The sequence below is a fragment of the Gymnogyps californianus genome, chromosome 1 (assembly GCF_018139145.2).
Source record: "Gymnogyps californianus isolate 813 chromosome 1, ASM1813914v2, whole genome shotgun sequence".
Taxonomy (NCBI): Eukaryota; Metazoa; Chordata; class Aves; order Accipitriformes; family Cathartidae; genus Gymnogyps; species Gymnogyps californianus.
This window is the reverse complement of record NC_059471.1, coordinates 101,136,997-101,162,661: the sequence shown is the minus strand read 5'-3', so window position 1 is coordinate 101,162,661 and position 25,665 is coordinate 101,136,997. Positions and strand designations below refer to the sequence as shown.

The 25,665-nt window shown below is 42.0% G+C and overlaps 2 protein-coding genes across 2 annotated transcripts; one reads left to right on the top strand and one right to left on the bottom strand.

Moving 5' to 3' along the window:
• Positions 1–2,479: 2,479 nt before the first annotated feature.
• Positions 2,480–12,808, bottom strand: SETD4 (SET domain containing 4). The gene is made up of 10 exons (XM_050904812.1): positions 12,725–12,808; positions 12,169–12,264; positions 11,175–11,212; positions 9,569–9,657; positions 8,472–8,901; positions 7,525–7,699; positions 6,751–6,832; positions 6,313–6,393; positions 5,177–5,300; positions 2,480–4,275 (listed from the first exon to the last, which is right to left on the bottom strand). The coding sequence occupies exons 1-10, from the start codon at positions 12,792–12,794 to the stop codon at positions 4,141–4,143; spliced, it is 1,320 nt and encodes a 439-aa protein (XP_050760769.1). The 5' UTR covers positions 12,795–12,808; the 3' UTR covers positions 2,480–4,140.
• A 1,303-nt stretch (positions 12,809–14,111) lies between these two features.
• On the top strand, positions 14,112–22,183 carry CBR1 (carbonyl reductase 1). Its single transcript, XM_050903666.1, has 4 exons — positions 14,112–14,159; positions 15,213–15,532; positions 18,990–19,097; positions 20,914–22,183. The coding sequence occupies exons 2-4, from the start codon at positions 15,247–15,249 to the stop codon at positions 21,348–21,350; spliced, it is 831 nt and encodes a 276-aa protein (XP_050759623.1). The 5' UTR covers positions 14,112–14,159; positions 15,213–15,246; the 3' UTR covers positions 21,351–22,183.
• Positions 22,184–25,665: the final 3,482 nt, after the last annotated feature.

The following is a 25,665-nucleotide window of genomic DNA, read 5'->3' as shown; positions in this document are numbered from 1 at the left end:
GTTGGGACAATTTCCCTCGGTCCTAGAGTTCATTATCTTCATCACTGTAGTCACAGATGCACTGAATGCATAAAAACACTTCAAATTATGCCAAAATGTGGCACTTTTAAAGGGGTATTCTTTACCTTCTAGGTGGGGAGGGGCTACATACCCTGGGAGACATCATTTTTAAAAGCTCTTTCTTTGGGAATGTCATCTTTGAAATGTTTTCATAGCATACCTAAAAGCTTTAATTATCAGGGTATGAGAGTTGATACTCCCTTATCTTGTCCTGAAACAGACAGGTCTAAAGGCACTTAGCAATGATGGATGATCACCACGCATTACAGCTGAAGAAAACTGTAAACTAGAAGCCACTCTCTGTAGAAGATCAAAGAAAATCCATGCTGTATTTACATAAATTGACACAGGAAAGATACTGTCATGAGGTTTCATGTTTATCATTTTTCAATGACTTACTTCAGAATGCACTAAATCAACTCCCCCCTCAAAAAAAAAAAAAAAAAAAAATCAAGCTGTGCTATTTCTGTCTCACATTCTTATCACAAGAAATAAAGCTTCTCTCATTGCACCTCCCCAAACCCAGTGTCTTCACTGCAGTCACAGAATGCATTCCTACTTTAGCTCTCTTTGAGTAACACGGCACAAGCTGGAAGAGAATCTAGCTCACTGCCATGGTCTCTACCAGGTTTGTATGGCTAATGGTAAAAAGTTGGGGTTTATTCCTACTATTGCTGAGATTTGCAGATCTGATCTGAAAGGAAATTTATACAAAGAGGGAAATAAAGTATGTCTTTCCACATGAAGATCACAGCTAAATCCCTTCTTAGACTAACAGAGAGCTAGAGTCAAATGTTAACAGCACGTCACTAAAGCGAAGCGATTAAGATGTTTGCAGCTCAAAGGGGCTCTAGTTAAAGTAGAGGCTGAGAGTAAGCATCTTCACTCTTTGAAAACTTGATTTAGTGTTCTGTTAGACAGCTGGAGAGCACTCCCAGTGCAGTTACTTCCTCAGGCACCCTAGCTCTCAGCCCAGCTTAGGATGGCCTGTCTTGCACATAGTTTACGTTTGAGCCAAAAAAGAATTTAAGCTTTTGCTGACTAGGCATATCTACACATAAATGCTGAATCATGACCTGTGTTACGCTGGTTTATTCCTGTTAAAAACCCACTGCTACTGATGTGTGTTACAAAAGCACTAGTTCCAGTTCCATAGTTTATTCAGGCAGGATTTTGCCTTTGACATTAAACACATATGGCTCTATTCAGAACACTTGCTACAGCGCTTAAGGTAAAGCTGGGGGCTAACTGCTGTGCTTACATGCAGGAGACAGACAAGCAATTCATACTGCCTACTCTCCTGCACTGCCAGATCCCCCTCCTACACTCCCTGGAAGGCGTGTAGGAGTTACCGAAGTAGAGCCCATATTCAAACCACCTGGTATAAATGTGTAGTCTATAGTGCAATACTGAAGCAAATAAACTTCCGTCAAACTAGTATCCATCTTGCAAGACACATCATACAGCAGTAGTTCTTAAAATAGCCATCTCCAGAAAAAAGAAAAAAAAAAAAAAAAAAACAAAACCAACCAAACATCCTTATCTTCTTTAACTCTGGTACCATGTCATTATAAAATTATAAAATGAGAAACACATCTGTTCTTAGAGAATGAAAAAGTTTTTATTAAAAGAAAGTAAGAGGTCAAACAGTTCAACTGTAATCATCGAAACTGCAGGACATGTTCAAAGGAAGGATCCCTCTAGCCCAGTACCCTGTTTCCCACAGTGTCCACCAACACCTTAAAAGAGCAAGCACAGGTCACAATACTTGCCGTCAATACCCTCCCAACCTTCAAGTATTTTGAGATCAGGGACTACGTAAGACCAAAGTTGTTTGTCCGGCTGGTAACTGCCAACAGCTCCGTCTTCCATGTGTATGTGCTCTGCACCCATGTCAACTTTTGCATCCACATTCCTTAGTAACATCAATGGATTTGTTACCACATCCTGTTAGTTTTGAACCTGACTTCTTCCAGCTTCCTTTGAAAACCCTTACTTCTTGCGCTGTGAATGCTCAGTCACCATCTACCCTCTTCATGTCATCCATTCTGTAGACCTTTTTGCAGACCTAATCAAAATGAATGGGCAACAGTCACAGGGTCAGGGTCTCAGCCTCGCTTATCTCTGCTGTGGCCAGGTTCAGTGGTACAGAAGGACCTTTACGCGAGCTGATGAGAATCACCTCGGTGAGATTAGTAGAGATTGCATTCCCAAATCCAGACAGTCATCTCATCCCAGGAGGTACTTCAGAATGGGACTGACTAGAGTATAAAATATGGTGCCAAGTGACTTGCAGGGGTTAAAACCACAGTTTAGGCAAACATGAAAGTAAGTTGGCCCAAAGGATGTAATAAATGTGCTTCTAGCTCCAGAAAGCACTACAGTTCCTCTCCCAACCCATTCACCCCGCCCTCTGCTCTGAAATGTGGGTAAAGTAACCACACATTGTCAGCATCTCCATATGAATGATACAGAAAGCTTGAGAGTACAAAAGAGTCTCAGTGCATTAGGTTAAACAAGGCAGAAAAAAGCTTATTTTCAGAATTTCCTAATCCTACGAAGAGGTTATGAAGCTAGCACCTCAAAACCAAGAACTTTTGGGTTTGGAAACTGAGTAACAGCAAACAGTTACACTTCTCAGTTCCCCCAGTCTTTTGAACCTAAACCACCATATCCTTCTACGTAAGGAAGGGCCCTTCTCAGAGCTCCAGATATCAAGACATTTCCTGTCCCAAATAGACCAAGGCAGAAAAAAAGGCAGGGAAAACCCCTGGAATCCTCAAATCCAAGCAAGTTCACACAGTAACATTCTTGTTCACAAAGTACCAAAGAAAGACTGAAAGTGCATTTAAGCTTGAACACTTAACAGTTTTCACTCGTTCCATTCTTTCCTTAAATTATATCATTAGCTAGAATGCCTTTACTGCTGTATACAATTTCATTTCTTTCAAAAGTAGAGAAATCTTGTAGAAAATGAAGCAATATATTTACAAAAATAAACACTTTTTAAAAACACAGTTCTTAAAAAATGCTAAAAATAAAGAAAAATTCTATGAAATGTGATTCCCCACAAAATGGAAAATAATCACAACACAATCACAATTATAAATGAAGTTTATACAGCTTAAATAAAGGTCCTGCCCTGAAATGCCCCTTGAAGAAGCCTCTCTCTTCTCTAAATGACATAGGGAGCTCAAGCTCCCTACTTAAGTAGAACTAATACTGAAAGGCAGCTCATGAGACTATCCCCTTGTAGACAGGATAGGAACATTTCTCAGTGTGATCACCAGAACTGAATGGAAACAGAATTAATTGCCTGGGTGGTCTTCCAAACAAGAAACAGAGTTCAAAGTGATACATCCTTTCAGTTCTCATTCCCAGCAGGAGGAGTCAGAACATGAACTACTGAGTCTGGAGGGAGCTTTGAGAGCAAAGGAGGGAAATTCACCCTTCCTTAGGTTCAAGAAACACCCGGGCTGAAAGTCCGAACGGAATGATTTGGAGTTGGTTACAACAGGGCTGATCTGTGCTCTAGTCTGCATCTATTACTCCAGCAATGAACAGGCACTACATGAACTGCTAAGTCTTGGGGACATGTACAGATCTCAGGGAAAAAGTCAAGGATCAGTACACAGCAAATGTAAGTGGCTCTGTCCTCTTCCTCTCTGTCAAGTGCCAGAGCTCAAATACATGCTGAGGAGTATCTGCTTGACCCTACGATCCACGCTTTTGCCACATGGGCAGCTGTAAAGTCTAGGACTGCTGGAGCCCACAGTCCTAGGGCTGCTCAAATTACCCCAGAAGCTGTTTTGCTCACAGCAGCCATGATTTCAATGAGATGCGATGAAAGCCACCTGTGCTCCCCGCTGCCATTTGGGCTAACCTTTTGTATTACTGAAGAAGGTCAGCAAGGAACAAAATAAGACTCTGGGTCCTGTGTGACCCTGTAAACAAAACTAGGCATATTCTGATGACTTTTTACATTATTCTTTGGTGCTCAGGTCCATTAAAACAGTTCAGCAAGGCACATCCATGGCAAATGAGCTCCAAACAGCCACAGCTATCACAGCTTCAGATGGGTCAAGCTGTTGCCATATTCAAGTTGCAAAGAATCTCAGCTGATTTTTGTAGTATCTTCAGATCTTCCAAGTGTAGTGCTTCTACCAAAGCCAGGTGTTTTTTGAGGTTCTCTTTGTTCCTTTTCAACTGGGAAATCTGAAGTTTATACAAACAGGAGGAAATTACTAAAAATTTAGATTATTTAATATAGGACATGAACATAAAATTTGTGGAAAGCTTTTCTGTGGTAGGGATTCCATGAACTATGTCATACTAGTTTTTTTTTAATCTTCCACAAGAGAAACTGTAATAGTAAAAGAAAAAAAAAAAGGGAAAAAAAGGGGAAAAAAAAGGAAGAAAAACCATCATGTGGATAGGAAGCAGACTGAAAACAAGGAGAGGAAGGGAAGGGAAATGTTTACCTGATATCAGGCTCCTAAGTCCATACTATCCTCAAGACCAGATTCACCTCATGCTCTGTGCATATATGTGTTTGCTTTGCAAAAGTGTGATTTTAATAACCCTTTTCCATGATAGCTATCCAACTTGACATTAAGTACACATTTGTTTGCCAAAATTCAGAAAGGAAGGAGAGATTGTTTTTCTAAGAGCACAGACCACCCTCACAGGAGACTGGCTGACATGGGTAGTTCATTTGGCTTGCCTGCCTTTACTGAACACAGCCTTCACTTTCTGCAACAAGGCACTCGTGGCAGGTCTGCAACATCTTATGTGCCTACCTCATACCAGTCTGCATTTTCTTTTAAGAGGTAACCTCAACAAACACGTTGATACTGTAGGCAGAGAAAGGTTAAATACTTTTCACTTGTTTACAGGGCTTCATATAAGCTTTGTAACATGGTTCCTTTCTTTGCTGCAGCCACAAATTCTGCTGAGCCATTCAGTGCTGTCAGTCACCCTGGAAACAAATCCTGCACCACCCCAGTGTAGTCAATTCCCTCTATCACTCTGTTCTCACCCCAGAAAATTACACTGCTGTACATTTATGCTAGGAGAGAAAGGAACCCGGGCTACCTTGTTCTTCCAGTCAAATTACCTGGAGAAGGACATGCTGTGTCTCCTCTATTAAAAAATGGCATATTTTTGCTGTTATATTCAAAGTCTGCTGCTCATTTCTGGCTGAAATTACATCACCAAGCAGTGTTCTCCTCCAGCAAGTACTAGAACCAAAATGTTTGAACAACACACAATCAGTTGCTGTATTCCCCAGCTGAATGATAAACATATGGTTATGCTAAGAATAACATTGCTGGCATAAGACAAGCAAGGTTAGCATACATGAAAAAGGCACACAGCATTCAGATGTGAGACTGATAAGGCAAGCAAAAGAGAAGAGAGATTTAATGGTCTGGAGCAGCAGTTCCAATTCTCCACCCCTACCCTTTCAGCCAAAGCTACAGTCTGCACTTAGACCAATGCTTCTGGTCTTTACTGCTCTGCCATGCCACCACCAACTTCAGCAGCACCAGTGAGTAGTAAAAGCTATTCACTCAGACGTTATTAGCATGGCTTCTGCTAAACTTCACCTCACTTGGGCTTGAAACCCGTATCATGGGAATTTACTTTTAGTTCTTATAATCAACTTATTCCACTCAGCCATGAATCTTCAAAGCATGAACAGCTTTGAACAAGAGAAAACTTTTTTTTTATTATTTACTATTACAAGCAAAGCCCAGGTAACCATTTTCTATTAATGCTGTTTGAGACAGATTTGCCATTTGGAACAAATGATCAAACCTGCTCTGACAGTCACTGGAGATGAATTTCAGCAACTTACTTGGCCCTAGAATTTCAGAAGCAGCCTGTGGAACACATGCTTCAAAGAAATCAAGCAAGGCCAATAGCATTTAAAGTCCCATCAAACCAACAGGAAAAAGGTCTGGAGTCTGAATCTTAAAGTAATATCTGGTTCTCAAAATAGAAAGGGAAAACAATGGGGTGTGTCTAGTATTTAATACAAGAAAGCAAAAGACCAAAGCAGCAAATAGGCAATGACTTTACATTATATGGTGTTCTCTGCCTTTCTTCTTTTCAATTCTCACCTGGAGTCAATGAGATAGACACAGGAGATCCAAAACAATTGTCCCAGTATCTCACACACAGCCAGCAAAGAGCAAATAAAGGAAAATGGCACATGCACATTGTCTAAATATTCAGAGTACTGAAACTTACAATTCATCTGCTCCAAGACTTAACAACTTGAGGGCTGTGAGAAGTCTCCAAGATGGTCCATCCCATCCAAAGGTCAGGTTTCTAAAAAGTCGGAAGTGATGAGATGCAGAAAGTATAGGTGATCTTTTACAGCGTGATACCTTTCTTCCTGACAAGTGTCAACAAGGGAAGATCTGCTCTTCAGAACTAGGGGACTCCTTGACTCCCCTTACTCTGCTGCTATCCACAGACAGGTGACAGGCTGTACCTTGAAACCTATCTCAAGCTTTGATATTGGTGTTTACCACTTCTACATTCTCTCACAAACAGCAAGCAAACCAGTTTGTTAAAAAAAAAAATAATTATTTTAGGCTGGATTTTGATACTAGAAGCAAAATTTGACTCCCAGAAAAACTGAAAGGAAAGCTCACAGGGAAACAAAAAACTCCAGATACCTACTCTAAGAAATCATGATCCTTTAGAATGGAAAGTTTTGCATTTCTCTGCTTGTCCAGTGGTGGAAAATATTTGAGGAGAGTATCTGCATAAAAACACATTTTAGATATTTAAATAAATGGTATGTAGAAGAAACCACAGTCCTCAATTCTGAAACAACATTTCAACCATATTTTTCAAGCAGCTACAGGACAAAGATCAAAACCTGCTACATTTTGGTGAACTTTAACATAATCAAAAATGTATCTACTTCTCAAAAGCTATCAGCTATCTCCAGGATTGTGTTCTTATAATGGAAATCCTGACTCAAATTTAAGTTATGAACCACTCGCAGTAACTTCAGTTTGTGGGGATCAGGACTTCAACCCTGAAGTCAATGGTACAATCTAAGACATCCAGTTGGAATCTCTACATATGGGCTGCTAAGAATCTCAATTTTACAAAAGGAAAAGTTACCAAAGAATACTTTCAATTTTAAAACTCCAATCCTTAAATTCTATGCAGTTCAAAGTGGTATCAAACCCTATTCCACTACTTGGAAATACACACAAATATTTTGGTGGTACTAAAAAAAAAAAAATCATAATGCCTTAATATGCATGGTGCATATTGTGCATTGTGCATATATGTATGTGCACGTGCGTGAACTTCTTCATTATCCTTTAGTTATACCTTTTTACCAACATCTCCTGTTGAAGACAGACAGTACTAACATGCTCAGATGCTCTGTTCTCTACTATTGTGCCTTTCAATGTCAAGACAATCTATTAATCCAACCTGATGAGACATAAACACTGCTGTGAGGGTTATCCATGGCAACAAATCCATATTCGAGTAGCAGTCGCTGATTATCATGAGGCCCATAGCAGATAAATACTTCTTCATATTTTTTGCACTGTGAATTTGTCCGAATTTCATAGCTTCTTGTCTGCTCATTAAATGCAGCCTTTACCTACAAGAAGTTAAAAATAAAAGGTTTTACTCTTGGCAAGAAGACAGGGTGAAAAAGGAATCAGACCTTGAATATTAAAATCCAACAGTATTGAACACTTCTCTAACACTGGAAAAAAACAGATAGTGTTACAGATGTCTGAAAAGGCAACCTGTTAGTATGCAGAAGAACAAACATCAAAACCTTAGTCCGCAGGATGTACCACCCACTGCGTAGACTTATTACAGAGGCCCCAAATCCGCAAATAAAGATGGCTTCATGCAGAGTTGGCCACTTTTGTGCTGTCCCAACTCTGTGTTGGCACACAGTCCCTGACATAAGGTGGAACTGCCGTATACACTTTCCTAAGGCTGCTCAGAAGCTTCAGCCAGAGGTGAAGTAACACAGGGACCATGTGACTTGAGATTTGTCTCAGGAGCTGAGCCTTTTGGGAGAGCAGAGTAGGGTTATATTTACAAGTGGCTCTTCCCAACAGCTACCCTGGATGCAAATCTCACGCAGCCATTGTGGGCTCTCCCTGTAACTTTGCTTTGCTACATAAACTGAAACATTTGAATCATCTTTATTCAACTGCCTTGGGCTGAATAACAAGCTCCATGATATATATGAACCATGAGTACTCAGCCTGCACGTGTCCTCCATAGACATTTTTCCCACTACGAGATCTCTCACTGACCTCCAGACGCTCCTAATCCATCACATAAATGCATACTGTATCGAGATAGTGCGTTTACAAGTAAAGAAATTAAGTGATCTATTTTTAGTTTCTTACCTGAACATTTGGACTGTGGTTTAGCAAATCTAAATATGGTGCCAATGCATAAACATCTGGCTCAAGAGAAAAACATTCCCTCTGTGAATGTTTCATGTATATTGTCCTGGTATTAATAGTGCACCAAGCCCACTCTAGAGCACTGTAGTTAAAAATAGTTCCTGTGTTCTCAGCAAACAAAGGCTGCAGGGAAGAGAAAAAAGCCCTGGAAGACATGTACAATTCATGGACCGTCGTTCTCTGCTCCTGAGCCTTCTTTCTTAAAGGTTCAGGAAGAAGGCTTACTACATCATGCTCCAAACAAACAGGGCAAGTGTATCTCTTGGGTAAAACGTCAAGATACGGCTTCCACAGAGATTTCTCAGCAGCATGCTTCTCTGCTATTAAAAATGTGCACAGCGCTATCAAAGGAGATACAGGAGGCTTCCATCTATTAAAAAATAAAATAAAAATACCAACACAGCAGATACACAGAAGTGAGATAGGAAATGGATGCAGCAGTATTTTATCTCTCTTCTAGTTCTTTTAAATGTTATAAATAGCTTCTATTTTAAACTTCTTTGTAGTTCATCTCCAAGTCCTTTTGATGATTTCAAAGCAGCTATAAAAGCTGGTTTGTAGTAACAACTTCAGGCTCACCTCTTCGGTTGGGTTTTTATTCGGGGGGGAGGGGCGGGGGGCGGTGTTAGGATACATAACAAGTACTCAATGTCCAGCATAGGTCTTTGTTCTGAATTTTCTAAAAGGCCACGTTCATGTGACTGCTTTGCAACCCCATTTTATTCTCCTTCTCCTATTGAAGCATATTCACAAATTCCCAAGAAACCATTCATAACTGGCATTTAGGTACAAGCTGGCTCTAGAGGCAGTTCAAGCCTGTACCATCCCTCCAACTCTGTCTAGCTAAAAGGGGATGCTCTGTGTCCAAACCTTACTTATCTGAGCATTCCACATGCATGAAAGTCCACAAGAAATACTCATACAAGTTACAGTATGCAGTTTAAAGCCCTACCACCACTTAAGATGATTAATCTACTAATGAGCATTAGTCAATTAGTAAAGGCCAGCTTGCCTATAAAGTGTCACTTTTCACTTACTTCATGATGTATTCTCCCAAGCAGCTACTAAGGACAGTGCCCGTGGTGAGTAAGCATTTCTCAGGCAATGAAATGATCAGATCCCCTGCCTTTGAGGGAGGAAGAAAAAACATCACACATAAAGAATAGTAAAGTTCAAGTGTAAATAACTCATCTACTATGCAATTTCTGAACAGAGAGACATTCCCCAGAGAACACCATTGTCAGGAAGCAAGCAGATGTGATGTTGAACTTCATGGAAACTGGCATGGTTTTAAGACAGTCACAGTCCAGGGAAGGAGGATGACTGCAGTCAGTAGGAACTGTCACCTGCAGAAAGTTAGGTGCCCGGCTACTCACTTTCTTTGTACTGAGATGTATTTTAGATTAGATCTCACAAATAGCTGAACTTCTATCAACATAGCAGTATGGAGTAGGGATATTTTAGGTCATGTCTATCCTGACCTTGTTTGCCAAGCTGCTGTGTGTTGTAAATTAGCTTTCATGCCTGGCTTGAGCCATATGTGTCCATGCCTACAGGGAGAGGACATGAATCAAGTCAATACTCTCCCCTTCCCATTCCTCTCCTGAGTTTCCCTATCTTGCTCAAGCCCAGCTGAGTCTAGCTCTCATTTCACTTACTGCAGACTCCCAGCACTGTAGATAACCTGAGCCTCTGGCTTCAACTGCTGGCTCTAACCCTGAGCCAGCATGAGAACATACACTGTTCTCTACACATGACTTCTCCACTGCATCTCCTTCCTACTTCTTGCTATACTCTCTATTTTGCAAGAGGTTCTGGGTCTGATTCCCCATTATTTGATATACTATTCTCATACCAGTTAGGAAACTTCTCCAACAAGCCTATTTTCTGAGAGGCACTTTTCAGTCAGAGTTCAGTCTGTCTGCCGGTATCTGAAGAGCAAGGTATTTTTTCTATCACTCCCCTTTTCTGCTGGGAATGTCTGAGAAATTATGTTTCTACTAGCTGGCCTACCAACAAAGAAGAGGGCCGTCAAAGTGAGGTTAAAGCTGTGGTTTCACATTATGGCTAAGATAATCTAAAGCCAAATGCTGCTTAAAGCCCCATCCCTTTCCTCCTTCCCCCCCCCGATATGTCATTCCTCCCTTTGTACCAGCACTGGTCTGACCAAGGTGGGAAATTTCAAGGAGCAAAGCTATCAAAGCTAATAATTTTTTTGAAGAGAGTGTTTTCTGTTACTTTAGCTTCCTGATGCAACTTACCACACGAGTGGGGAAGACTGCTACAGTTAGTGCAAAGGAAGCTGTGGGAGCCAGTGGCTGAAGGAGAAGGCATACAGGAGGGAAGGGGCCTGCTCCTTCCAGTTTCAGTTAGCCACTGATTGCCTTAAACTGAAACACAAGGCTACATACTAAATCTCTGTAACTGAGTACAGGAATAACTTCATCCAACAAGCCCTCAGGGTCCATAGGACATCATCTTACAGATATGCCAACACTGCAAATTTTGGTATTAGGCCAGAAGTTACATTCACAACAGGGACTGTGAAGACCTTGTCTGGCATTTTGAGCTTTGCTTGTTGCAAAAGTCATTACACCTCAAAAGAACCTGAGGAGCTCTTGCATTATAATCAACATTACAAACCTGAAGAGCTTTTGTTGTCATCAGTCCTCTTCCTGTATCTGAAGCAGGAACAAAGAGGATGCTTAAATACATGTATATATGTAAAATACAGGAGACTATGATAAGCTGCAATAAATTAACAGGCCAGCAAGGAAAATCTCTAAAAGAACATACATTAGCTCTTACAAATCATAAAAGACAATTATGGATTGTTCCAAATATATACCTCATTTCTTTGTTCTCTGATTCTCTTTTTACTTTTCAGGACTCTGTGAAAGCCCTTCCCCTGCATCCCCTGCAACACTTGCTGTCCAGTTCTAGCAATTACTCAACTTCTTTTTCCCAATTTTTTCTTTAAACACATTTTTCATCGCTGGCTGGTGTTCCTGGTTTCAGAGTTTTAACTAAACTTTACATCTTCTATTCACAATAATTTTCTCTGGTTCATCCTATTCTCTCTACTCTCTCTTTAATATTGCAAAAGTTTTTGAAACTTAATCTACTTAAAGAGAAAAAATACAAGTATATACCTTTACTGTAAACGGTACTAAGTGAATCCCAGCTCTAAAATCATGTACTTATTTGTATCACTAGATCTGCTGAACTTGCATGGGGAAAAAAAGATGAGGAAATGATAATAAGGTTAGGTTCCGATATTGGAAACACTTCAAGAGATATTACTTTCTTCTTTAAAACTGTGCTGCTAACACTTAAAATCTCGATTTCTACAAGGAATTCAGTATAGGTGTGCATGTTTTGCAGCATACCAGAGTATTCTCGTACAAGAGTTTTACATGAGATCATCTTTATATAAGAAACAGTTTACACTACTTCAGGCCTCCAATATCTACTTGTTTATGTTAAATGACATTCACATGCATTTGCCAGAAGTCCTTAAAAGACTAACGGGAACTGGCTTTTTTCCTGATGCCAGCCAGGTGCGTGATTCAAAATGAAAGCAGGAATCTAACATTTTTAGAAGATCTGTACCACCAAAAAATAATTAAAACATTACCCCAGAACTCTGCTGGCCTTAAATTACTGTCTTCAAATCCTCTGTCTTTCAGCCACTTCTTAAGTTTAATGTATTCCAGCTTGTGACTGCAGTTGACTAAAAATAAAAAAGAGGGGATTAATGCTATAAAATAGCATTCTGTTGGAAAATAAAGGAAATTGAATAATTTTACTCTATAGTCAGAAAAACTGTATTTTGGACATTTTAGTATAGCATAATAGAACAGCAAGAAAGGCTCCCCTCGAACGAGCTTACTAAGTTCTGGCCTCTGGGCACTGGGAGCTCTCAGAACTGTAGGAGTTATTTAGCACATTCAAGGGTCAAGGAATTTAAGAATAATGTAGTACTTGCCATTAGCCAGAAAAGAGAGCTCACAATATTCACCATGCTCTGCTTGGCACTGTAAACTAATGCTAGAATATCTGCATAGAAAAAGCTAACATTTATGAATATTATTTTCAAAGCACAAAGGTGTTTGACAAATATACACCATAAAATGACATCGTGACAAACAATTGGTTATTTTATTATTTAGCAGTACTTCCAGGGATAGTACCTCCATCCATAAAACTCTGCAAGTGTTTTCTTCTTCTCTTTCGACCTGTCCGACCTCTGCTTTTCTTCATATTAAGTAACAGATTTTGCCTTATTTAGACAACCTGAATTTAAAAAAAAGTTACTTAAAAATATTTCAAGTCCCTTTCAAATACTGCATATTTCTTTTATCTCAATAAGAGAAATCAGAGCACTGTCTGTTTAATAAGCTGCCTCTTTAAAGTTTAGAAAATGTACTACAAGCAAACCCCTAAACGAGGGTGGGTGATAGGGATGAGGGAAGACGTTTTAGATGCAGATGTTCTATCTGCAAACATCGCAGCCAAGGCACGGCCATAATCCTCTAAAGGAAACGAGACACTGGTGTTTGTGTGCACAGAACTAAAAGTTTTCAAACAGCAAATGTATTACAATTATAGAAAATTAATTGGCCCAAACAGCCTCTGCAGTTTATTTCTTCAAATAACAAGAAGAGCAGAATGGAGCTATCTGATCACATACACTGCAGAAAACAATCTTACCCACATCACCACCACCAAAAACCCCAGTCCCATACAGCAGCACCATGACACTACACCTCAGCTCAACACCTCCAGCGCACATGGCAGATGACCTGCATCACCTTACTCCTTATACTTCAATCTGTTGTTGAAATGTGTATTTAATTTCCCCTTGCCAACACCGCCTTTAATCGAACCTCAGAGGCGCAGGTTTTGCCTGAAACGAGGGCGCGCCAAAGCGGCGCTGGCAGAAAGCCGGGGACACCGGCACGTAGGTTTTTCCCGCCAAGGCACGACCTTCCCCAGCTGCCACCACGCCTGAGGACGCTAGCCATCCTGCCCCCCAGGACTGAGGAGGCTGTTTTAACACCACCTCCCTTTCCACCTCGGCACAAGCCCTCCTGGCTGTTAGTGACGGGAGACGCCCGGTGAGAGAGAGAAACGGCTCAAGAAGCCCTGGCGCTTCCCCGCCGCACGCTAGGCCTCTCCCCCGCTTCCTAGTCTGACAGACAAAACCCCGAATCGCCCGAGCGAAGTGAACACCGCTTGGGACCGTCTGGGCCCCCTCGCATTTTAAGGCAGCGAAGACTGCAGAGCGTAACGAGAAACCCCGTCTCCCCTGGGCCACCCAACAGCGGCTCCGGCTCCCGATTCCCTCCCGGGCTGAAATCGCGACGGCGGAGAGGGCAAAGGTGGACACGCTGCCCGACGCCCCCCACAGCCCCCCCACCCGCCGCCGGCCCACCTGCCGGAGAGGACTCAGGGACCGCCACCCCGCCGCTTCCCGCCGCGGGAGGCGGAGCTCCCCCGCCGCCATCTTAGGTGCGTTCGCCTCCTCCCCCCGGCCGTGTGCGAGTGTCTGTGACTGGCGGCCAGCTCGTTCTCTCATCGCCTCGCAGAGCTGAGGAGTGAGGGGGAAGGCAGGCAGTGCTGGAGGTGGGTGAGGGAGTGCCGGCTGCCCCTCCGGGCCCGCTCCGCAACTCCTCGCTGCATTCAGCCCCTTTGCGGGGCGCGGCGGGGCCGCGTAGCGGCCGCCCGTCAGCGGCCGGGATCGTCCCGCGGGGAGCAGGGAGTCCCCTGAGGGGTCGGGCTGCATCGTGGCTCGCGGGTTTGCTTTGCGTTCCCGTTGGGAAGAGAAACCGGTCCTTGGGGAGGTGGTGGTGGGTAACGTGTGCCGGTTTGCAGCGAGGTGGGACCTTGATGGTGAACCGGGAGGGTGGCTCCTGGCCCTGGTGAAGTCAGTCAGTTAGTAGCTGGGCAGGCTTTTAGGAGCTGGTTAGGATTTCATCCTCGCTAGATGTCTGCTTGTGGTTAGTTACAAGCTAACTTGGAAGGAAGGTGGCAGTTAAGTCAAAAGTGAACAAAACCAGCGTTTTAAACTTGCTTTTATGGGGGAAATGCATCTTCTTTAAATGTGCTATGCCTGCGAAAAAAACAGCAAGCAGGCTTTGTGTCTAGAGATGACTGGTGTGTTAAACACAAGAAACGTTGTCTGTAGTCAATCTATGGTCCACTGTTTCCCCCTAAAAACGCTAGAATTGGTTCTCCTGCCTGACACTTGAAGATCAAGCCATACCTCCCCTTTTTTTGAGCCTGAGTTTTTCAGCTTTGACTGCATCAGTGCTTGAACTGAACCAGTTGAATATCCTCAAAAGAAGGAAGTTTTATTCCTGTAAGGTGTATGTGCAGAAGAGCTTACTCCCATCAAAAGCTAATTTAGTACTACAGAGTAGTCATTGACTTTTTTCTTTTTTTTTTCTTACCCAGTCACTGGTTGGGCTTTCTTCAAAACATTAACATCAAACGTGTATTTCTCTGCAAATACCTCATGCTGCTTTAGTACGTTACAGTTAGTGTGCACTCTAATGTAGTTTTACATAATTCAAAGTGGAATTCTAAATAGGATTTTAAAGAAAAAAACACTTGAATATTTTCAGATAGCCATCTTTGTCCATCTGAGTGTGAAATTTTCTTCTTTGCTGTTTGCAGTTACTGTCACTTTGGCATACATTCAGAGAGGACAATGTCCAGCGTGCCAGTGGCTGTGGTGACCGGCTCCAACAAAGGGATCGGATTTGCAATTGTGAGGGCTCTATGCAAGCAGTTCCCAGGGGACGTGTACCTGACAGCCCGAGACCCCGGCCGTGGCCAGGAAGCAGTGGCAAAGCTCCAGGAGGAAGGCCTGCATCCACTCTTCCATCAGCTGGATATCGATGATCTGCAGAGCATCAGAGCTCTTCGTGACTTTCTAAAGGAGAAATATGGAGGGCTGAACGTGCTAGTTAACAATGCAGGGATCGCTTTCAAAGGTAGGAGGCGGACTGTCTGGGATAGTCCTGTGTGCTACAAAGCTACCTGGAGAAGGATAGTAGATGCATCAGGGATTTTACAAAGCTTCTTATATGGGACTTCTGTGCCAGTGGCATGTGGTTTTTTTGGCTGGGCAAGCTGCCTACCTTCTTAAGCATGATGAGAGGGCAATGTGAAATGGCTGTTCCTCTAGCATCTGTTGGGCTAACTGTGCACGTAAAGATGCTTCCCTGGAGTATTGTATTTGCATCGCATACAAAGCATGAAAATACTTTAGGCACATAGTGCACATGAGCAGAGTTGGGCTTATTGCCTCAGTGCCCATGAGTTTCATCAGGCCCATGGGAGCCCATCATCTGTGTGAATATCAGCCGTGTTCCTCGGGGATCTGTGTTTTCTCTCTTCTGCAAGCCTCATACTTTGTTCTATGCATTACCTGCTCAAGGATTCCAGCTGATAAAAAAAGAACTTTTGGCCCTGGGTGATTTTGTCATCTTTACTTATCTTTAAGTTTCCCAGGCTATTCAGTTACCTATAGAACAGTTAACCTAAATCTTGCTGTGCTGAGCAAAAATTTAACCCTTTCATCTTCTAGTGGACAGGAAGGGAGGGAAAGTGAGGAAGACACGGCAGTTGTAAGGTGGAAGAGTGCATTCTCCCTGTAGCTGTTTATAAAAACAAGTTGAGAATCACGTTAGCTCTAGATAGAGCAAATCACAAGCATGACTACTAGTTCATTTTCCTGCCAGTGCAAACTTGTTCTTTCCATGTTTTCTGGGGTTTTTTGACTTTTGGGTTTTTTTCTGTGGTTTTTTTTGTTTCCTCTCTTTGCCTCATCTCTAATTAGGATGTGTAACTGTTGAAGCACAGTGTTGTGCTGACTCATCTGCTCACAGCATGAGTTAAGGAGGCCTGTCAGGTAGTATGGATCAAACCTCACCTGCTGTTGAAGATGGAGCTTCTCATGAAATGGGAGTGCAGCAACGGTGTTCTGAAGTCCAGTCACTGTATATTTTGCATGGTACTTTGCAGGAAGATTGCTTGTGTTCAAGATCAGCTTAATAGGAGCACCTCTTAATATAATTGTCTGAGCTTCAGGATGTGCTCAAGATAGAGAGGTGTTAAAACCTTGCAGCAGCAGTTAAAAGATTGTATCTCTGTCCATGCTTGTCATTTATAAAGCCTGCAGGTGCTCAGGTGGATACCTGGACAGGTGAAATAAAACCTCCTCAAATTGCTGCAGGAAGATTTGCTAGAGCTCATCGGTGAAAAATCTTAGATTTATTATCGTGGAGCTACTGAACAGATAAATAGGTAAAATAGCATGAGCAGTGGAGTTTCTGTTACTTCCTTTACTACATCATAGATTTTTCTATCCAGAAGTTGCTTCCAGATGTTTAGGCTAGACTGTCTTCAAGCTGACAACTTACTATGAGTCAGCAGTAGGTCATACAATTAAGAAATGTGGTAAAGGAGCCAGTTGTAACTGTTGTTGTGTAAGTATCTAGCACAGAGGGTAGAGGCTTTAACACCTGTGTAAGAACTTGCTGTGATGCTTATCTCATATTTTGGTTTTAATTCTTGCTTCTCAGATTGGCATTTCTACCCAAGCTTCTTGCCTTGCCAAGTTTCTGCTACCATCCCAGAGTTTATGCTTTCCTTTCTTTATTGTAGTATTATGTGTTATTGCTGTCTGTCAAAGATTAGCTTTGCCATTAAATTTAATTTATTGTTCTGGTTTTGTGCTGCACTACAGATAGTCCAGCAGAGTCCTTTAGTCCAGCAAAAACTGTTCCTCTGTGAAATTATTATGTACCTGTGGGTTGCCTTCTGGATGAGCTTCTGTGAGAACAGTTGTTCTAGTAATGCTTGTTAAATCAAGGGACTGTGTATCTATCAGATGTTACAAGTAATATATCTTGTTAGACAAATGAGTGGGTTTTGGAGTGTAGGGAAGCTTCTCTCTTGCAAGGTGGGTATGGAAGCAGGAGTTTGGAGTTGTGTCAGTTTTTAGTTTCTTTTCTTCTCCCACTGTCATAACTCTTGCAATAGGTCATGATCTGGCTTCATGTCTCAGATTTAAATGCAAGCAAGCGATTTGCAAGACTTGATGCCATCGGTGCCCATTGCTTGAGAGTATAAATGAGTCATTAAAGCTGTGTTTTGCAATAAAAACACAACTACATTAAATACTAAATGACCTGTTACTTCTCCTCTTTTGAGTTTACATAGATCTGAACTATGGAGACAAGTGAAGACCTGCCTAATCTATATAGGTGGCCTTCATCACTGCAGAGATAGAGCCTGTAGCAGAAGAGGGGGAATGCTGTTACTTTAACTCTTACTTCCCCCTCAAAGTGGAGGACGCATAGCATGTGGCTTATTGCGGAGCCAAATTGTCAGCTGATGGCACATCCTACCCCACTTTTGGTGGTGGCAAGCTGTCAATTCTGTCTGATGAAATCATACCCTTACAGTACAGTTCCATGGTCTGCTTACGCTTACCTAAATCAGCTCCCTTTCCTGGCTGCTAATTCCCACTCTTTTGCTTGTGTTAGCACAGATCTGTCAGTTCAGGGCGTGATTTATGACACAAGTATTTATCAGTTTGGGGGTTGGTTGGTTTTGTTTGTTTGTTTTTTCAGACTGCACCAAATCTTACCCCTGCGTTCTTTATAGAAGCTTTTACAGTGTTTGTTGCAGTTCGGCACTGCTCTGACTTCAAGCCCCAGCTAAGAACCCAAGACATGACAACAAAAGAGTCAAGATACAGAAGCGGTTGTCTGCCCTATTGTTGAATGATAGTACTGGGGTGGTAGTCTAACTGTTGCATCTTCAGTGGCAGCATCCTAGATTCAGGATCTTCCCTTCTGATTTCCCCTCTACCCCCTCCCCTCCCCTGGTATGTCAGGGTGGTGGCAAAGTGCTGTGCTATGCATTTAAGAGGAGGGGGCACCTCAGAGTTTACTTGCATGTAGTAGTGGCAGTGCAGACTCTGAGCAGTGGGTGTGAGTAGGTACAGGCAGGTCAGTGGGCAGGTTGGGCAGCCCATCTGTGAGAGCAGTCTTTCCTTGTCTCTTCCCTATAAAAGGCAGGAAGACAAATGGCCTGTGGGTTGGCAAATGACTCTGTAGAGTCATACAACTGGTTCTCCTGAGACAAAGCTAAAACCTTCAGCTAAGAAGAAGTGAAAATATAATTAGCTCATTATTAATATAATATTGCAGAGCTAGGTCTTTTCATTAACAAGAATGTGAGTGTTAGTGATGTGGCTTTTTTTTCCTTATATATTTTAATTGATCATATGCCTGTTTCCTAATTATAGAAAAAGAAGGAACTGAGATAAACTTTTGGGTTTTGGTAGTTTGGTAACTTCCTTTCAAACAGTAGTACAATTCTGATTTTATTTTTTTTCTTTTTTCCCCCCCCTCCCTTGCTACCACCTCTTATGAAAAGTTCGTGACACAACTCCATTTGCGATCCAAGCAGAGGTTACACTGAAGACAAACTTTTTTGGAACCAGGAATGTTTGCACAGAATTGTTGCCTCTTGTGAAGCCTTATGGTAAGTGTAACATAACAAGTAGAGAAATAGTTTTATATGAATTTTGGTCCTCGTTAAATGGGAAAATCCTGTCCAGTGTCAGATGCACGCTGCCCCATAGCAAGAGGAGTGTACCTTGCTGTACTGTAGGTAAGAGAACAGATGTCCTTTCTTGACCCCCAAAATGTCTCTGCTGTGTATATTTAAATCTACTTTCAAGCTGGTCACACTCTTCTGTTATGGATTGAAGTGGAATTCTCATGGTGCCCTCAAGAAGACATAGAGAACTTACCCATGTTCTGTCCATGATACCTGCCTACATAAACTATTCTTGCTTCAGAAAGGACATTTTGGTGATACAATTAGGATAAGGAAGTACCTAAAAATAATGTTTCAGCTGAGTTTGATGTGACATGCCTGTTCTTGCTACTGCTGAAGAAACCTTTTTAATAGGCTGTCGGTCTGTCTCTAGATAGATCACAGCCTTTGCTGTATTTGCAAGTGTCTAGTGATGTAGTTATAAATGGCACTTGGAGATGTACATTAAGTTACTGTGATTTGGTGATGTTAGGAGGAACTGGAAGAAAACACTTTACCAAAAATGGTAAATAGAATGGACCAGAGTCAAAGAAGATAGATGCATCAATAATAAAGGGGTGTTAGCAACATGCAAATAATCTGTACTCATTGGATGACTGTGCTGCACAGAATGCTCCTGTTCTCAAAACCTGGGAGCACTGGAAGTGCCCTGGAATGCTACTGACATATCACGGATGATCTGAAAGGAGGCTATTTGGATTCAATACCCACACCAAATCTAAGGGGTCTTTTTAAATACAATTCTTTTCAAGACCTGTGATCACTAGATATTTTCATGGATATTTGGATAAGTGCTTGCTGCTATGAATGAAATGTTGTCTACACCAACATTTAAATACATGTAGGTTTTTAAGAGAACAGAAGTCGAGTAGATGAGAGAGAAGTTGGGAACTGTTAGTCCCTGGGGAGGAAGGAAAGGATAGAGTAAATGAATTTTGGGAGTTGGTGGGGAGAGAGTAAACAGTGCCAAAATTGCAATTTAGTCCTCTTGTACTAAGGATGAAGGACAAATGTGCTAAGAAGGTCATTAAGAGAAAGGATTAATTTCTGTGGCTTTTGAGATCTAAATCATCATGTTCATTCCCTAGTTCATTGCCTGAATGGCTGTGAACTAGCAAGAAAGAGGGAAACAGTGTAACATAATTTTGGGGAAGATGAGTGAATTACTGATTCAGCTGACTCATTCCTCTGTACTGAAGTGCTGGGAGAGAAATAGCTACTGCAGTTTTGCATGCTGGGATTTGTAAAATCTTCAGGTATTCTGCCAACAACCTGATGGTCTCACTGCATTAAGAACTCAATTGCTTTTGTTGAATTCTGTATTACTGTGGCTTTTGAGGTATGTTCTCACAGCACTTTACTCAAGCTGTTGCAGAAGTGAGAACGTTTTCGATCAGAACTTCGAGAGTAAAGTCTGGCTGCCATTACTGAGAAAGCCACTTACTACTATGAATATGCCTGCAGATTGTAACAGGCTATTTCTTGGAAGCATACCTGAAGTTCAATAGAGAGCTTTTGCAGGTTCACACCTTAAATTACCCTCTGTAATAGAATTCACTAGAAACACTTGACATTGAGTTAACTGTGATCTTCCAGAAGCTCTGCAAAATAGCCCACACAAAATATTTTACAGGTATTCACCTAAGTAGTGATTACATAACTGTAGAGCAAGCCCACTTCAGTGTCTGGGCTTGTTTAATGTGTGTAAAAGTAATCAGTCTTTATTCTCTTTTACCAGGTAGAGTGGTGGATGTCTCTAGTATGGTAAGTAGCTCAGCTCTGGGAGGCTGCAGCCGAGAACTACAGCAGAAGTTTCGCAGCGACACAATCACTGAGGATGAGTTAGTGGAACTCATGACCAAATTTGTGGAAGATACCAAGAAAAGTGTGCATGAGAAAGAGGGTTGGCCAAATACTGCCTATGGGGTATCCAAAATTGGTGTCACAGTCTTGTCCAGGATTCAAGCCCGGATGTTAAATGAGGAAAGAAAAGGTGACCACATCCTTCTCAATGCCTGCTGTCCTGGATGGGTGAGAACAGACATGGCAGGTCCTAAAGCCACTAAATCGCCAGATGAAGGGGCTGAGACCCCAGTTTATCTGGCCCTTTTGCCTTCTGATGCTGACGGTCCTCATGGCCAGTTTCTTAGTAACAAAACTGTTCGAACCTGGTGAACTTATGTATGTGGACCCGTGCAAGCGGTAATATGACTGTGGATTAGCCTGTGCCCTGGTAGGGCATTTAGCCCAAGCAGTCTCATCCTGTCCACAGCAGCAGCAGGGTCCTTTATCATTACAATGAGGGTTACAGTTATGGTACTCCTTTGGGATTAAGTCTATGCTAGGGTACACTTCCCAACAGTCTCCATTGGCCTGCTCACGGCATTGACTGTGTAGCCCAAAATCTGATTTATGGGTGTTCCAGCCCAGATGATACAGGCTAATTTGGTGTTGCCCTAATGTAGAGGTGCCTGACCTTGCTTACCTGAATTTACTCTTAATTAAATCATTGCCAGCCCTTCTCCCACTCTCCCGAGACACATCTCTTGACATGGAGTTGGGATGAGGAAGCAGATGCCTTATGGTTTCTCAGCACAATAGGTCTTTCTAGGGATCATAGTTGCTTCTTGAGGTTGTGCAGGGTTTCTTAAAGGGGGAGGGGGTGGTTCTGAGATCTACAGATCTCAGTCTGACCAGTTTGGGGGGATGCTAATGGAACCAGAACAGAATCACTGCTGTATAGATTCCTTATTATCAGTACAAAATGGAATTAGGTAAAAATAAAAGTAGCAGTGACATACCATTAATAGAACTTAATCAGTTGGCTTTATTAATATGTATGTCAATAAATGATTGCTTACTGATTTGTGTTCAACCAACTAGCTTATTCTGATACTAAAAATTTATAATGTTTGAAAATACACTTTCATTTTCTGCAGCTAAGTTTGTAGCTGGAATGTGTAATGTTTGGACTATATAAAGAGAAAATAAACTACAGAACTGATACAGCAAACTATTCCGCAGGACTTCCAGTTCATTTATTGCACAGCCAGAAGTTTCCTGATTAAAAACCTGGATTAAGCGCTCTCCATGTAGTAGAGAAAACGAACTGTAAATGTTATGATACTATTACAAGATAGGACTGAAATACATAATTATCATGGTAACCAAAACAAGTCATCCAAGCAAAACACAAGTAGAGGAAGCAGTGACATGGAGAACACCAAATTTGTTTTCTCATTTTAAATGTTGGTTATTGCATTTCTAACGCTTGATCTTGAAAGGTTGCCACAGCATTTCAAGCTGTAGAGGGGGAGCCATGTGGCAGCAGAGGCAGCCTGGGCGTAGGGCAGAGCACCCGGGACAGCCCCAGGCTGGGGGGCAGCTGGCTGCAGGGGGCTGGAGTGAGGTGGGGTTTGGTCACCCCCAGGCTATAACCGTGCAGCTCTTTCTCCACCATGTCCTGCCAGCCAGCACACAAGCCAGGGCAGGGGCTGCAGAGCCCTGCCCTGTCTTCCCTGCAGGGCAAGGTGGGCACAGCACTGCTTTCTGAAGGGGAGGGCTGCCCCCCTCTTCCTCTTGCTGTGAGAAGCTGAAGGAGCTGGAAACAATTGCCTATAAACCTGTCATTAGTGATGACAGATCGGCAATGGACGCGTTAATTCTTAATCAGGAGTCAGCAAGACAATGCCGAAGTGGCTTAGCTGACTGGGTTTTACATTGGCTTCCCCTGGTACAGTTTGTGTTCAGGGAAGCCTTGGATCAAAAGACGTTGGACGTAAATAATATGTGTGGTTTTGGTAATCACTTATCAGCACAGAACAAAGGTGTGATTATTAGTTGGTCTTTTAAGGATACAGTAGCTATTGTTTTTATGAAGATGGAAGTATTGCCAAATGAGTCATGCCCCAGAGCTCATTGAAGAGCAGGATGAGTGCTGCCCCAAAGTTCTCATTAATCTATTCTCAATGAAGAAAAAAATCTGAGGCCTTTAGTTTAAGGTCAACAGATCAGCTACAAAATCCTTGTATAAAGTTTTTAATGCATTTTATGTACTACTGAGCGACTGCCTACAGTATGATAGCTCCAAAAGCCATCCAGTTAATACAGTAACTTGACTATAATTCTGATGTGCAACGGAAAGAACCACGGTTTGTGTATGCTTTTCCAGTTGTGTTAATGGTATCTCAGCAAAATAAAACATGGCTGTTCTGATTTAGTAATAATTTGTGCACAACTTTAAGAGATGTAATCCAACAGTGGAGAATCATACCTAGTTCTTCATACTTGAAATGCTGCCTGAGTCATTAAGTTTCAAAAGTTGCGTGCCCTTCCGGTTGGCATGTACAGACTTTCCAAACAAACCTTGACCCAGCTTTCCTATGGTTTGTGTAAAGACCAGACTGTAAGAGTCCTAGGTACATTTACCGTGGCTGGATAGTATCTATTGTTAAAAACAAATTAGTTTCTAAGTATCCCCTACGCTCTATAAAGCTCCTTCTTAAGTCTAACTCAGGATCTGTTTGGTTTTTTTACATTCAAGCCAAACAAATTATAAGTTTGAAAGTTTTACAAAAGATGTATTTCAAATTCTTATATTAAGCCCTTTCACAGTGCTTGTTCTTTGTTAAACCTACTTACCCTGTTTGAGGGTAAGGAAGCAAAGTGGAAGATGATGGCTAAGTAGTCATCTTCAGAAATGTCATTTCTCATGGTGAAATTGATTGTAATACAGACAGTTTCTTCTGGTATGAACAGGAAGAAGAACAGAGGACAGATCTTTTCACAACCTTTGCAGCTAGGGTACATTACTCGAGAAAGGAGAACCTGCTGTGTGGATACTACAAAAACTGTAGGATGTGGAACCAAGAGGCAGAAAATATTGGCTGTTCACAGGACCAGTCAGAGTCAGGAAGAGCTTATGCAGGAGAAGCACATACCCCGGTGACACTGGTAGGAGGACTGTGTCCTTGGAAGAGAGCTGGGACCGCGCGGGGCAGACTGCCAGGGGAGGGCTGTTTGCTGAGAGCGGAATCAGAGGACAGGCTGTACAGCGTGTGTGGCAGGCTGGATCTTTGAACAGGGCTTGTATTGTTCAACCAAAATTTCTTTTTTTTTTTTTTTTAAGCTGCCTCCCTGCTTTTCTCCCATGTCCATTGTGTCTGAAGTGTGTTGTTGCTTTCAGATTCTGGCACGCTTGCTGAGTGGTTATTGTGTAAAGTTTAAGGGTTAGGAAAGGGATGAAATAATAATGATCTGTTCTACTGTATAAAACTTTTACGCGTGATTTACTGTTTTTATAGAGTGTCACTACCATTTTTACTTTGGAATTTATTAGCCAAAGAAAATGCCTGGCAATGCAGTAGCTGTGGTGACATGGGACAATAAAGGAATTGGATTCACAATTGTGAGAGCTCAGTGGAGGCAGTTTCGTGGGGATGCCGTAGCTTGTGCAGGATGCAGTCAGGCAGCAGTGGCAAAACTTTGGGAGTGGAAGCTGTACCTGCTGCCGCATCAGCTGGATATAAACAGTGTGCAGGGCCTCTGGGACTTTTTGAAGGAGAAGCTACAGACATCCAAGTGTGCTGGTTAACAATGCAGCTGTCATTTTCAAAGGCTGTAGCAGGCCGGCTGTTTGGTGGAGCTTTGCTTTGGAAAGCCAGTGATCAGAAGGTATGGGGGCAATCAGTAAGGAGACTGGTCTGCTCTAAACCTTTTTGAATCTAAAGGGGATTACAACCAGGTAATTTCTATCTGGGTCCCCTGCAATGCTGATAACTATAGCGTGGGCCAGACGTTTGCGTCCCTTATGGTTCCAATGCAATATGTAGTGCAGTGCTTTTGGTTTTCAAAACTGCACCATAGACGTGCCTAGAGAGTTTGAGGTCAGTTTACCTAAAAAGATGAAGAGAATATACCTAGCTTAACACGTTGTTTCCTTAAATTTTCCATTTGTTTTCCTATATAGATAATGAAGATGACAAAAACTCTGAGAATTTATTTCTGTCCATAGATAATTTTAATTGAACCCATCTTTTATGGTAGCATGACCTAACATGTAGGCAGTGTCCTGACTTTGAATGCTGTGGCGTTCCTCTCAGCCTCAAAACATGTCGAGAAAATTTAGGTTATATATGCCACTCAGTATTACTTAAAACACTTAAATGCAGAATATAATTGAAACTCCAGTCTCACGTTAGTATGGGAATGTTGTTAGCTTTTAATCTCAAATAATGAAAAAAGAGAAGGAACAATAATGGTGTTTTACAGTGGAAATTCTTCAGTTTTCATTTTTGTTCTGCAAAGACTTCATTTTGGAGCTGACAATAAAGGAAACTGTCAGCTGGACAAAGTTCTGGTCTTGGAGGCCAGTTTTCATCGTCTATAGATCCCTTCACCAGGTTAGCTATTCATAGCACTTACATCTGAATGAACAATACCCAACGGCACATTTCCCAGTTTGGCTTGTTGTCTTGTCTTTGGACCCTGC

Coding starts and splice junctions, on each gene's coding strand:
- SETD4 (XM_050904812.1), bottom strand. CDS start 12,794: ATGAAGAAAAGCAGAGGTCGGACAGGTCGAAAGAGAAGAAGAAAACAC. Junction 12,265..12,724: donor GCAGAGTTTTATGGATGGAG/GTACTATCCCTG, acceptor TTTTATTTTTAG/TCAACTGCAGTCACAAGCTG. Junction 9,658..11,174: donor TGACAACAAAAGCTCTTCAG/GTTTGTAATGTT, acceptor CCTCCCTCAAAG/GCAGGGGATCTGATCATTTC.
- CBR1 (XM_050903666.1), top strand. CDS start 15,247: ATGTCCAGCGTGCCAGTGGCTGTGGTGACCGGCTCCAACAAAGGGATC. Junction 15,533..18,989: donor TGCAGGGATCGCTTTCAAAG/GTAGGAGGCGGA, acceptor TCTTATGAAAAG/TTCGTGACACAACTCCATTT. Junction 19,098..20,913: donor GCCTCTTGTGAAGCCTTATG/GTAAGTGTAACA, acceptor CTCTTTTACCAG/GTAGAGTGGTGGATGTCTCT.